The following is a 15,991-nucleotide window of genomic DNA, read 5'->3' on the forward strand; positions in this document are numbered from 1 at the left end:
CAGCCAGCTCTGTAACAATTAACATTAACAGTCATGACAGCCAGCTCTGTAACAATTAACATAAACAGTCATGACAGCCAGCTCTGTAACATAAATATTAACAGTCATGACAGCCAGCTCTGTAACAATTAACATTAACAGTCATGACAGCCAGCTCTGTAACAATTAACATTTACAGTCATGACAGCCAGCTCTGTAACATAAACATTAACAGTCATGACAGCCAGCTCTGTAACAATTAACATAAACAGTCATGACAGCCAGCTCTGTAACAATTAACATTAACAGTCATGACAGCCAGCTCTGTAACAATTAACATTAACAGCCATGACAGCCAGCTCTGTAACATAAACATTAACAGTCATGACAGCCAGCTCTGTAACATAAACATTAACAGTCATGACAGCCAGCTCTGTAACAATTAACATTAACAGTCATGACAGCCAGCTCTGTAACATAAACATTAACAGTCATGACAGCCAGCTCTGTAACAATTAACATTTACAGTCATGACAGCCAGCTCTGTAACATAAACATAAACAGTCATGACAGCCAGCTCTGTAACAATTAACATTAACAGTCATGACAGCCAGCTCTGTAACAATTAACATTTACAGTCATGACAGCCAGCTCTGTAACATAAACATTAACAGTCATGACAGCCAGCTCTGTAACAATTAACATAAACAGTCATGACAGCCAGCTCTGTAACAATTAACATTAACAGTCATGACAGCCAGCTCTGTAACAATTAACATTAACAGTCATGACAGCCAGCTCTGTAACATAAACATTAACAGTCATGACAGCCAGCTCTGTAACATAAACATTATCAGTCATGACAGCCAGCTCTGTAACATAAACATTAACAGTCATGACAGCCAGCTCTGTAACAATTAACATTAACAGTCATGACAGCCAGCTCTGTAACAATTAACATAAACAGTCATGACAGCCAGCTCTGTAACATAAACACTAACAGCCATGACAGCCAGCTCTGTAACATAAACATTAACAGTCATGACAGCCAGCTCTGTAACATAAACATTAACAGTCATGACAGCCAGCTCTGTAACATAAACATTAACAGTCATGACAGCCAGCTCTGTAACAATTAACATTAACAGTCATGACAGCCAGCTCTGTAACAATTAACATTTACAGCCATGACAGCCAGCTCTGTAACAATTAACATTAACAGTCATGACAGCCAGCTCTGTAACAATTAGCACGAACAGTCATGACAGCAAGCTCTGTAACATAAACATTAACAGTCATGACAGCCAGCTCTGTAACAATTAACATTAACAGTCATGACAGCCAGCTCTGTAACATAAACATTAACAGTCGTGACAGCCAGCTCTGTAACATAAACATTAACAGTCATGACAGCCAGCTCTGTAACATAAACATTAACAGTCATGACAGCCAGCTCTGTAACAATTAACATTTACAGTCATGACAGTCAGCTCTGTAACATAAACATTAACAGTCATGACAGCCAGCTCTGTAACAATTAACATTAACAGTCATGACAGCCAGCTCTGTTACAATTAACATTAACAGTCATGACAGCCAGCTCTGTAACAATTAACATTAACAGTCATGACAGCCTGCTCTGTAACAATTAACATGTACAGCCATCACAGCCAGCTCTGTAACATAAACATTAACAGTCATGACAGCCAGCTCTGTAACAATTAACATTAACAGTCATGACAGCCAGCTCTGTAACAATTAACATTTACAGTCATGACAGCCGGCTCTGTAACAATTAACATTAACAGCCATGACAGCCAGCTCTGTAACATAAACATTAACAGTCATGACAGCCAGCTCTGTAACATAAACATTAACAGTCATGACAGCCAGCTCTGTAACATAAACATTAACAGCCATGACAGCCAGCTCTGTAACATAAACATTAACAGTCATGACAGCCAGCTCTGTAACATAAACATTAACAGTCATGACAGCCAGCTCTGTAACAATTAACATTAACAGTCATGACAGCCAGCTCTGTAACATAAACATTAACAGTCATGACAGCCAGCTCTGTAACAATTAACATTAACAGTCATGACAGCCAGCTCTGTAACATAAACATTAACAGCCATCACGGCCAGCTCTGTAACATAAACATTAACAGCCATCACGGCCAGCTCTGTTATAATAAACATTTACAGCCATCACGGCCAGCTCTGTAACAATTAACATGTACAGCCATGACGGCCAGCTCTGTTATAATAAACATTTACAGCCATCACGGCCAGCTCTGTAACATAAACATTAACAGCCATCACGGCCAGCTCTGTTATAATAAACATTTACAGCCATCACGGCCAGCTCTGTAACATAAACATTAACAGCCATTACGGCCAGCTCTGTTATAATAAACATTTACAGCCATCACGGCCAGCTCTGTAACATAAACATTAACAGCCATCACGGCCAGCTCTGTTATAATAAACATTTACAGCCATCACGGCCAGCTCTGTTATAATAAACATTTACAGCCATCACGGCCAGCTCTGTTATAATAAACATTTACAGCCATCACGGCCAGCTCTGTTATAATAAATATTTACAGCCATTTACATCTAGTTGTGATACAATAAGTAGGTAGGGTCATATCAGACAGCTCAGTATAAACTATATTAATAACCATAATTCAGTTTCAGGCAACATACTTAAATTCATAATTAGCACCAATAGCTAACAGGTTAGATATGAAATTGTCAATGTGTCACAGGGTGAACAAAGGGTTATAACTCTTAATACAGCAAGAGTATCAGAATAACATACACACTAGTTGTTTTGAGTTCAGGTCATTAGAGAGTTAGAGAATATAGGAAATGGAGACATCCCCTCACTAATGGACTTAATGAGGTAAATGTGTCGTATAAAAGTAACGACGTTGTGGAATATCGTGTAAGTGAACCTACTGCTTTGTTTCTTTTTCTCCTCCTCAGCCTGTTTGTTCTGCTCAAAGAATTCTGTGAATGTCTGGAACTCGGGGTCGACATGTACAGGTTCATCATCCATCTTCTCTTCAGACTTGTTGGTATCCTGGAAATAAATAAGTCTCCCTATCAAACAACACCATTCAACAATAGGATGAGACTGGCCTCATAATTATAATGTCAGAAAATATCTAAATCTTTTTAACAATTATTCCAGCAACTTCATTGAAAACAACAACAAATTTAATCATTCTCAAACACATATAATACTTAATGTTTATACAAGTTATGAAATAAGACCACATGTTAGGTCACAAGGTAATATTATTATAGACAGCACCTTACCGTACTCTCAACCTCTGGACTCGTGTCTACCACCTCAGAATCTGGAACTTCAGGACTGACTGGAATGTCCTCTGAGACATGTAAATCCTCTGTTTCTTTGTTTACAGGAGGGCTGGTCTGGTCATCACTACAACCATTACATACATGTGGCATTCAAATTATATTTCTTATTAAAGTAGAGTGACTTTCCAAAGGAGGCATTAAAAAGGTCACATATGGCAGGAGGTTTCCTAATCCAGGTTAAAATTCTATTCTTATTATTGTGGGTCAAGTTTACAAGAAATCAATCCAATCACAATCTAGTTCTCACACAACCTGTATGTTTTATTCAAAACATTACAGTCGAACATGATATTTATATAGTGATTTTCATTGGGGATTCCTGGAAGTGTCCGTTATGGACAGGTGTCCGCTATATAAGGGTGTCCGCTATTACAAGTTTGACTGTACCTCCAATCACAATCAATATCTCACATGACCTACATAAAAATGTTAACAACCAATCACAATCAATATCTCACATGACCTACCTTTTCGGTTCTAATTCCTCCCCCGGTTTTACCGAATCCCTTTCCTGCTCAGTCTTAGGTCCATCCTCATTGGCTGCTGTAGCTGTTTCACTAGGACTATCATCAGTTAATGTTGAAGGGATCGCCTCTTTAGAATTCTTCTCAGTGTCAGAATTGTCAGACCTGGTGAGATGTATTACTAGTTAGAATGAATCTGTATTGGTAATGTACTCCATCGAGGATCTTACATGAGTGGCTGTGTCATAGGGAATTAGAGTTATTCCAGACCACACAGTCATAATTAAGAGTGATAGTCTGTTTGGCACATGACTCATATTTACGAGAATGCAAGAGAAAAGTACAATTTCCTTCTATATAAGATGGGCAAATTTTTACTCAAACTCTACAAAGACATGTGGTGCGATATTTCTATTGTGACATCATGATTTTTTCATAGTAGTGTTATTACACGTGTTATATGATATTTTACGATGATGTTGCTGTATTACATGGAAGACTGAGCCAGTTCTTGTGATAAAATGAAATATATAGCGATCATGTGATAAACATCTCTCCTGTCCATCATCATTTGGAGTGACCCATCTCCAGGAGTAAGTCACACACTGGCAGTCAGTGATGGACGGAGATGTAACCTATCACACACTGGCGGTCAGTGATAGGAGATGTAACCTATCACACACTGGTGGTCAGTGATAGGAGGTGTAACCTATCACACACTGGTGGTCAGTGATGGACAGAGGTGTAACCTATCACACACTGGTGGTCAGTGATGGACAGAGGTGTAACCTATCACACACTGGTGGTCAGTGATGGAAGGAGATGTAACCTATCACACACTGGCGGTCAGTGATGGACAGAGATGTAACCTATCACACACTGGCGGTCAGTGATGGACAGAGATGTAACCTATCACACACTGGTGGTCAGTGATGGACAGAGGTGTAACCTATCACACACTGGTGGTCAGTGATGGACAGAGGTGTAACCTATCACACACTGGTGGTCAGTGATGGACAGAGGTGTAACCTATCACACACTGGTGGTCAGTGATGGACAGAGATGTAACCTATCACACACTGGTGGTCAGTGATGGACAGAGGTGTAACCTATCACACACTGGTGGTCAGTGATGGACAGAGGTGTAACCTATCACACACTGGTGGTCAGTGATGGACAGAGGTGTAACCTATCACACACTGGTGGTCAGTGATGGACAGAGGTGTAACCTATCACACACTGGTGGTCAGTGATGGACGGAGATGTAACCTATCACACACTGGCGGTCAGTGATGGACAGAGGTGTAACCTATCACACACTGGTGGTCAGTGATGGACAGAGGTGTAACCTATCACACACTGGTGGTCAGTGATGGAAGGAGATGTAACCTATCACACACTGGTGGTCAGTGATGGAAGGAGATGTAACCTATCACACACTGGTGGTCAGTGATAGGAGATGTAACCTATCACACACTGGTGGTCAGTGATAGGAGGTGTAACCTATCACACACTGGTGGTCAGTGATGGAAGGAGATGTAACCTATCACACACTGGTGGTCAGTGATAGGAGGTGTAACCTATCACACACTGGTGGTCAGTGATGGACAGAGATGTAACCTATCACACACTGGTGGTCAGTGATAGATGTAACCTATCACACACTGGTGGTCAGTGATGGACAGAGATGTAACCTATCACACACTGGTGGTCAGTGATGGACAGAGATGTAACCTATCACACACTGGTGGTCAGTGATGGACAGAGATGTAACCTATCACACACTGGTGGTCAGTGATAGGAGATGTAACCTATCACACACTGGTGGTCAGTGATAGGAGATGTACCCTATCACACACTGGTGGTCAGTGATGGACGGAGATGTAACCTATCACACACTGGTGGTCAGTGATGGACAGAGGTGTAACCTATCACACACTGGTGGTCAGTGATGGAAGGAGATGTAACCTATCACACACTGGTGGTCAGTAATAGGAGATGTAACCTATCACACACTGGTGGTCAGTGATGGACAGAGATGTAACCTATCACACACTGGCGGTCAGTGATGGACAGAGGTATAACCTATCACACACTGGTGGTCAGTGATGGACAGAGGTGTAACCTATCACACACTGGTGGTCAGTGATAGGAGATGTAACCTATCACACACTGGTGGTCAGTGATAGGAGGTGTAACCTATCACACACTGGTGGTCAGTGATGGACAGAGGTGTAACCTATCACACACTGGTGGTCAGTGATGGACGGAGGTGTAACCTATCACACACTGGCGGTCAGTGATAGGAGATGTAACCTATCACACAATGGTGGTCAGTGATAGGAGATGTAACCTATCACACACTGGTGGTCAGTGATGGACGGAGGTGTAACCTATCACACACTGGTGGTCAGTGATAGGAGATGTACCCTATCACACACTGGTGGTCAGTGATGGACAGAGGTGTAACCTATCACACACTGGTGGTCAGTGATGGAAGGAGATGTAACCTATCACACACTGGCGGTCAGTGATAGGAGATGTAACCTATCACACACTGGTGGTCAGTGATAGGAGGTGTAACCTATCACACACTGGTGGTCAGTGATGGACAGAGGTGTAACCTATCACACACTGGTGGTCAGTGATGGAAGGAGATGTAACCTATCACACACTGGTGGTCAGTGATAGGAGATGTAACCTATCACACACTGGTGGTCAGTGATAGGAGATGTAACCTATCACACACTGGTGGTCAGTGATAGGAGGTGTAACCTATCACACACTGGTGGTCAGTGATGGACAGAGGTGTAACCTATCACACACTGGTGGTCAGTGATGGACGGAGATGTAACCTATCACACACTGGTGGTCAGTGATAGGAGATGTAACCTATCACACACTGGTGGTCAGTGATGGACAGAGGTGTAACCTATCACACACTGGTGGTCAGTGATAGGAGATGTAACCTATCACACACTGGTGGTCAGTGATAGGAGATGTAACCTATCACACACTGGTGGTCAGTGATAGGAGATGTAACCTATCACACACTGGTGGTCAGTGATAGGAGATGTAACCTATCACACACTGGCGGTCAGCGATGGACGAAGATGAAACTTTATTTTAAGTGTAAGACTCCAGAGACATATAAACTTTACCTTTGTTTACTTTCCTCTTCATCCTTTGTTGTCTCCACAACAGCCTCCTTCCACACATCCAACTCATCTTCAGTTCCAACACCCTGCAATGGAATTACAGCCAGTTAGAATCATTCTCAAAAAACAACAAACTATTCACAGGCCTTAATTTGTATCTTATAATTACCCAGTCTGAATTTGTATCTTTTCTAGTCTGAAAATGTATACCTAGTCTTAATTTGTGTCTCACCCAGTCTGAATTTGTATCGTACCTAGCCTGAAATTGTATCTTACCTAGTCTGAATTTGTATCTTTTCTAGTCTGAAAATGTATCTTACCTGGTCTGAAAATGTATACCTAGTCTTAATTTGTGTCTCACCCAGTCTGAATTTGTATCGTACCTAGTCTGAATTTGTATCTTACCTAGTCTGAATTTGTATCTTACCTAGTCTGAATTTGTATCTTACCTAGTCTGAATTTGTATCTTACCTAGTCTGAATTTGTATCGTACCTAGTCTGAAATTGTATCTTACCTAGTCTGAATTTGTATCTTACCTAGCCTGAATTTGTGTCTCACTCAGTCTGAATTTGTATCTTACCTAGTCTGAATTTGTATCTTACCTAGTCTGAAATTGTATCTTACCTAGTCTGAATTTGTATCTTACCTGGTCTGAAATTGTATAACCAGATAACATCCTTGATGTGAGAATATTAAATACTTTGACCTCTAGACAGTGAAGAACCATATTTTTACTAAAAAAAATCTTCGACTAAAGTATTTATCACCTGACCTAAACAATCAAACTGTGAAATATACATGTTTCTGAAGGATTACGTCCACACACAGTTAGAGTTCCCAATTAGAACTCTCAGGTACATTTTGTTCACATTAGTTGAACTCTCATTTATAATTACATTTTGTCCAAATAGAGTTAGGACCGTCAGTTACATTTTGTCCAAATAGAGTTAGGACCGTCAGTTACATTTTGTCCAAATAGAGTTAGGACCGTCAGTTACATTTTGTCCAAATAGAGTTAGGACCGTCAGTTACATTTTGTCTGCAAGGAATTAGGACTCTTTTTAAGGCCAGATTTTATTTTCAAATCTGTTGGATTTGGCTATGTTTTGATTTATGCTTTGTCAACTGAGTGAGGCTATTATTCAATTTCACACTTCAGAGTTCGTATAAATCACTGTCTGATTTATATGTCTGATAAGGTGACAATATATTTGTAGTCATCAGAACACACATCATCAGCTTACAGATCATTATCAATATCCAGTAAAGCTGTGAGTATGATGAGTCAAGGTAACATGCCTCCCATCTCGTAATCAGACCCGTAGGGGTAGTGTTGGTCCCAACAGTTACACAACTAATTCAATATCAACCTCGTAATCAGACACCGTAGGGGTAGTGTTGGTCCCAACAGTTACACAACTAATTCAATATCCATCTCGTAATCAGACATCGTAGGGGTAGTGTTGGTCCCAACAGTTACACAACTAATTCAATATCCATCTCGTAATCAGACCCGTAGGGGTAGTGTTGGTCCCAACAGTTACACAACTAATTCAATATCCACCTCGTAATCAGACATCGTAGGGGTAGTGTTGGTCCCAACAGTTACACAACTAATTCAATATTCATCTCGTAATCAGACCCGTAGGGGTAGTGTTGGTCCCAACAGTTACACAACTAATTCAATATCCACCTCGTAATCAGACATCGTAGGGGTAGTGTTGGTCCCAACAGTTACACAACTAATTCAATATCCATCTCGTAATCAGACCCGTAGGGGTAGTGTTGGTCCCAACAGTTACACAACTAATTCAATATCCACCTCGTAATCAGACCCGTAGGGGTAGTGTTGGTCCCAACAGTTACACAACTAATTCAATATCCATCTCGTAATCAGACATCGTAGGGGTAGTGTTAACATACCCAACAGTTACACAACTAATTCAATATCCACCTCGTAATCAGACATCGTAGGGGTAGTGTTGGTCCCAACAGTTACACAACTAATTCAATATCCACCTCGTAATCAGACCCGTAGGGGTAGTGTTGGTCCCAACAGTTACACAACTAATTCAATATCCACCTCGTAATCAGACATCGTAGGGGTAGTGTTGGTCCCAACAGTTACACAACTAATTCAATATCCACCTCGTAATCAGACACCATAGGGGTAGTGTTGGTCCCAACAGTTACACAACTAATTCAATATCCACCTCGTAATCAGACCCGTAGGGGTAGTGTTGGTCCCAACAGTTACACAACTAATTCAATATCCACCTCGTAATCAGACACCGTAGGGGTAGTGTTGGTCCCAACATTTACACAACTAATTCAATATCCACCTCGTAATCAGACACCGTAGGGGTTAGTGTTGGTCCCAACAGTTACACAACTAATTCAATATCCACCTCGTAATCAGACATCGTAGGGGTAGTGTTGGTCCCAACAGTTACACAACTAATTCAATATCCATCTCGTAATCAGACATCGTAGGGGTAGTGTTGGTCCCAACAGTTACACAACTAATTCAATATCCACCTCGTAATCAGACATCGTAGGGGTAGTGTTGGTCCCAACAGTTACACAACTAATTCAATATCCACCTCGTAATCAGACACTGTAGGGGTAGTGTTGGTCCCAACAGTTACACAACTAATTCAATATCCACCTCGTAATCAGACATCGTAGGGGTAGTGTTGGTCCCAACAGTTACATAACTAATTCAATATCCACCTCGTAATCAGACATCGTAGGGGTAGTGTTGGTCCCAACAGTTACACAACTAATTCAATATCCACCTCGTAATCAGACATCGTAGGGGTAGTGTTGGTCCCAACAGTTACACAACTAATTCAATATCCACCTCGTAATCAGACATTGTAGGGGTAGTGTTGGTCCCAACAGTTACACAACTAATTCAATATCCATCTCGTAATCAGACATCGTAGGGGTAGTGTTGGTCCCAACAGTTACACAACTAATTCAATATCCACCTCGTAATCAGACCCGTAGGGGTAGTGTTGGTCCCAACAGTTACACAACTAATTCAATATCCATCTCGTAATCAGACATCGTAGGGGTAGTGTTAACATACCCAACAGTTACACAACTAATTCAATATCCACCTCGTAATCAGACATTGTAGGGGTAGTGTTGGTCCCAACAGTTACACAACTAATTCAATATCCATCTCGTAATCAGACATTGTAGGGGTAGTGTTGGTCCCAACAGTTACACAACTAATTCAATATCCATCTCGTAATCAGACATCGTAGGGGTAGTGTTGGTCCCAACAGTTACACAACTAATTCAATATCCATCTCGTAATCAGACATCGTAGGGGTAGTGTTGGTCCCAACAGTTACACAACTAATTCAATATCCACCTCGTAATCAGACATCGTATACGTAGGGGTAGTGTTGGTCCCAACAGTTACACAACTAATTCAATATCCACCTCGTAATCAGACATCGTAGGGGTAGTGTTGGTCCCAACAGTTACACAACTAATTCAATATCCACCTCGTAATCAGACACAGTAGGGGTAGTGTTGGTCCCAACAGTTACACAACTAATTCAATATCCACCTCGTAATCAGACATCGTAGGGGTAGTGTTGGTCCCAACAGTTACACAACTAATTCAATATCCACCTCGTAATCAGACACCATAGGGGTAGTGTTGGTCCCAACAGTTACACAACTAATTCAATATCCACCTCGTAATCAGACATCGTAGGGGTAGTGTTGGTCCCAACAGTTACACAACTAATTCAATATCCACCTCGTAATCAGACATCGTAGGGGCAGTGTTGGTCCCAACAGTTACACAACTAATTCAATATCCACCTCGTAATCAGACATCGTAGGGGTAGTGTTGGTCCAAACAGCTACACAACTAATTCAATATCTACCTCGTAATCAGACATTGTAGGGGTAGTGTTGGTCCCAACAGTTACACAACTAATTCAATATCCACCTCGTAATCAGACATCGTAGGGGTAGTGTTGGTCCCAACAGTTACACAACTAATTCAATATCTACCTCGTAATCAGACACCATAGGGGTAGTGTTGGTCCCAACAGTTACACAACTAATTCAATATCCACCTCGTAAACAGACATTGTAGGGGTAGTGTTGGTCCAAACATTTACACAACTAATTCAATATCAACCTCGTAATCAGACATCGTAGGGGTAGTGTTGGTCCCAACAGTTACACAACTAATTCAATATCCACCTCGTAATCACTAATCAGACATTGTAGGGGTAGTGTTGGTCCCAACAGTTACACAACTAATTCAATATCTACCTCGTAATCAGACATCGTAGGGGTAGTGTTGGTCCCAACAGTTACACAACTAATTCAATATCTACCTCGTAATCAGACACCATAGGGGCAGTGTTGGTCCCAACAGTTACACAACTAATTCAATATCCACCTCGTAATCAGACATCGTAGGGGTAGTGTTGGTCCCAACAGTTACACAACTAATTCAATATCCACCTCGTAATCAGACATCGTAGGGGTAGTGTTGTTCCCAACAGTTACACAACTAATTCAATATTCAATCATGACACGAATATGAATTAACTGATGATACCTAAGATATATTAGCATGTAATTACAAAATATTTCACATAACTGATTGTAATATGGGAATACCTTATACTTTCTTGGGTTCACACCTGTAATGGTGTCATATCAATATACCTGTACTGGTGTCATATCAATATACCTGTACTGGTGTCATATTAATATACCTGTACTGGTGTCATATTAATATACCTGTACTGGTGTCATATTAATATACCTGTACTGGTGTCATATTGATATACCTGTACTGGTGTCATATTAATGTACCTGTACTGGTGTCATATTAATATACCTGTACTGGTGTCATATTGATATACCTGTACTGGTGTCATATTGATATACCTGTACTGGTGTCAGTCATATTAATATACCTGTACTGGTGTCATATTAATATACCTGTACTGGTGTCATATTAATATACCTGTACTGGTATCATATTAATATACCTGTACTGGTGTCATACCAATATACCTGTACTGGTGTCATATCAATATACCTGTACTGGTGTCATACCAATATACCTGTACTGGTATCATAGCAATATACCTGTACTGGTGTCATATTAATATACCTGTACTGGTGTCATATTAATATACCTGTACTGGTGTTATACCAATATACATGTAATGGTGTCATATCAATATACCTGTACTGGTGTTATACCAATATACCTGTACTGGTGTCATACCAATATACCTGTACTGGTGTTATACCAATATACATGTAATGGTGTCATATCAATATACCTGTACTGGTGTCATACCAATATACCTGTACTGGTGTCATATTAATATACCTGTACTGGTGTCATATTAATATACCTGTACTGGTATCATAGCAATATACCTGTACTGGTGTCATATTAATATACCTGTACTGGTGTCATATTATACCTGTACTGGTGTCATATTAATATACCTGTACTGGTGTCATATTAATATACCTGTACTGGTGTTATACCAATATACCTGTACTGGTGTCATATTGATATACCTGTACTGGTGTCCTATTAATATACCTGTACTGGTATCATATTAATATACATGTACTGGTGTTATACCAATATACCTGTACTGGTGTTATACCAATATACCTGTACTGGTGTCCTATTAATATACCTGTACTGGTGTCATATTAATATACCTGTACTGGTGTTATACCAATATACCTGTACTGGTGTTATACCAATATACCTGTACTGGTGTCCTATTAATATACCTGTACTGGTGTTATACCAATATACCTGTACTGGTGTTATACCAATATACCTGTACTGGTGTCCTATTAATATACCTGTACTGGTGTCATATTAATATACCTGTACTGGTGTCATACCAATATACCTGTACTGGTGTCATATTAATATACCTGTACTGGTGTCATATCAATATACCTGTACTGGTGTCATATCAATATACCTGTACTGGTGTCATATTAATATACCTGTACTGGTGTCATATTAATATACATGTACTGGTGTCATACCAATATACATGTACTGGTGTCATACCAATATACAGTGCATTCCACTTAATCGGGTAACGCATAATCGGGTATTTCGTTTAATTGGGTAAAATTTCAAAAACCAAAACCATTTTCTCTTAAATCATGTTAAAAAAATTCGTTTAATTGGGTTGGAAAAGTCGTATTTTTCGGTTATTCGAATAGAACAATCGGGACAAAAAATAGAAATGCTCCGATTTTCACGAAAGTCATCGCGTATTTCTTTAAGTTTTAGACATTTATCAACAAATAGTGTAATTTTGATGGTTAAAATGTCAAAAAAACGGTTAAATATTACCTTAAACGGTAATGTTATGTCGGGGTTTTGTCATGTTCAGAACTGTGTTGTTGATTCTGCCTCGTGTGGTTTTCCCCCCAACAGGAAGTCGACTAAGAATTGTGGGTAAAATTAAATGTTATTTTTAGAGTCAGCAGCAGGCAAAACGTAATGGGGTTTTAAAAGCATAATTAAGCGACTAGACAATTAAACTTTTACGTCTGGGATGTAAAATCTTCGAAGCAGAAACCAAAACAATAGGTTTTGACCTGGGTCTGATATTGCTACAGATCGATTGATATCACCGCTTACTGTATGTGGCGAATCCAAAAAGAGGGGTTCGCCACGGGGAAATGTGACGACACCGGTACACAGGTGAGTTAAAAATCAGTAGCGAGCAGTTAAAGGACAGACGCCCGACGTTAGCTCATAATTCCTATTCAGGTAAGGATTAGAACTGGTTAATAAAAACATTACATTGGATTTCGTGTTGTTTTATCAGTGACTGCCAGTGTCAAGTTCGTATATAAATTCATACCACAGGAAACCACCTAAATAAACTCGGTTTCTCCGATCTCTGTGCTTTGGTAATTGGAAATAATATGGAGTATTTTAAACTTCAAAGCGAACATAAGAATGTCTCTATGATAAACATAAATGATTTTAGCTGTACTTGTCGGCGAGTCCTTAGATCGTATGTCAAATTAGGAACACATGGATGAAACGGGTATGACCCTCCGATTTGAGGTGCTACGATTGTACTGTGCCGCGAATAAGAAAATCATTAAGGTTTTGTTATTTTAATACACACATTTTTATACAATAAGTAATAGTAATCTGACAATTTGACATCAGTAAAAGCACAAACAAAAACACCGTTTATTAACAATAATAACGCAAATATTTTCATCCAAAATCGACCCAAGTCTGACAACCATTACGGACCAAATCCAAGATGGCGACGTGCATTTCGGCTTATCGGGTAAGTCGGTTAATCGGGTAAAAAGCCCCCGCAAATAGGCAACCCGATTAAGCGGAATGCACTGTACCTGTACTGGTGTCATATTAATATACCTGTACTGGTGTCATATTGATATACCTGTACTGGTGTCATATTAATATACATGTACTGGTGTCATACCAATATACCTGTACTGGTGTCATATTAATATACCTGTACTGGTGTCATATTGATATACCTGTACTGGTGTCATATTGATATACCTGTACTGGTGTCATATTGATATACCTGTACTGGACTGTGTCATATCAATATACCTGTACTGGTGTCATATCAATATACCTGTACTGGTGTCATATTAATATACCTGTACTGGACTGTGTCATACCAATATACCTGTACTGGTGTCATATTAATATACCTGTACTGGTGTCATATTGATATACCTGAACTGGTGTCATATTAATATACATGTACTGGTGTCATATCAATATACCTGTACTGGTGTCATACCAATATACCTGTACTGGTGTCATATCAATATACCTGTACTGGTGTCATATCAATATACCTGTACTGGTGTCATGTTAATATACCTGTACTGGTGTCATATTGATATACCTGTACTGGACTGTGTCATATCAATATACCTGTACTGGTGTCATATTAATATACCTGTACTGGTGTCATATTAATATACCTGTACTGGTGTCATATTAATATACCTGAACTGGTGTCATATTGATATACCTGTACTGGTGTCATATTAATATACCTGAACTGGTGTCATATTGATATACCTGAACTGGTGTCATATTGATATACCTGTACTGGTGTCATATTGATATACCTGTACTGGACTGTGTCATATCAATATACCTGTACTGGTGTCATATTTATATACATGTACTGGTATCATATTAATATACCTGTACTGGTGTCATATTGATATACCTGTACTGGTGTCAGTCATATTAATATACCTGTATTGGTGTCATATTTATATACATGTACTGGTGTCATATTAATATACCTGTACTGGTATCATATTAATATACCGTATTTGACCTAATAAGGGCGCCCCTACCTTTTTTCAAGGAAATAAATCTTTGACTGAGTGTCAAAATGGTGTTCAAAAGTAATAATTCATGTGAAATATTTTGCTACTTTATGTGTTAAATTTTCTTCAGCAAATTAAGTAACTGGAGCACATGTTTTCGCCACATTTTGTGTATTCCTACAGGCTACAGATGACATGTCAGTGCAAAGAGCACCCAAAACTAAACACACATACAAATAATAACTTACCATCTTTATTTGAAGGTAAAGTAAAGACTTCATTCTTGTTGATAAATAACTTTTGTTCAGAACAGAAAGCTAGTAAAAGACATTGTAAATCAATTATTAGGTCAAAGAAAATGATGTCTGATATGATCTGGGAAATCACCTGTTTCTATAAATAAAACACAAAAGAGTTCCATTTGAACATAAATGGTGGAACACACGTACGTTCTCTGGTCTAAAGATCAGCTGGCATGGTTTACAGGAGTATTCAAGTGGTGTTTAAGCTTAATATATGATAATGATTAGATATCTTCATCTGGAATATTTTTATGACTGAATATTTTACCGTTTCCACAACCTTGGGTATTCTGCTCTAAGG

At 39.4% G+C, this 15,991-nt stretch overlaps 1 protein-coding gene across 1 annotated transcript in view; it reads right to left on the minus strand.

Annotated features, from left to right (window-relative positions):
* LOC117344913 (SUN domain-containing ossification factor-like) overlaps positions 1-15,991 on the minus strand; it is a 38,877-nt gene that overhangs the window by 4,543 nt on the left and 18,343 nt on the right. Inside the window, exons 4-7 of the mRNA XM_033907800.1 lie at positions 6,997-7,079; positions 3,839-4,000; positions 3,309-3,435; positions 2,946-3,069 (exon numbers count right to left, since the gene is read on the minus strand). Of these exons, the coding sequence (XP_033763691.1) occupies positions 2,946-3,069; positions 3,309-3,435; positions 3,839-4,000; positions 6,997-7,079 (496 nt within the window). The remainder of the gene's footprint in view (positions 1-2,945; positions 3,070-3,308; positions 3,436-3,838; positions 4,001-6,996; positions 7,080-15,991) is intronic.

Source organism: Pecten maximus, chromosome 2, assembly GCF_902652985.1.
Source record: "Pecten maximus chromosome 2, xPecMax1.1, whole genome shotgun sequence".
NCBI lineage: Eukaryota > Metazoa > Mollusca > Bivalvia > Pectinida > Pectinidae > Pecten > Pecten maximus.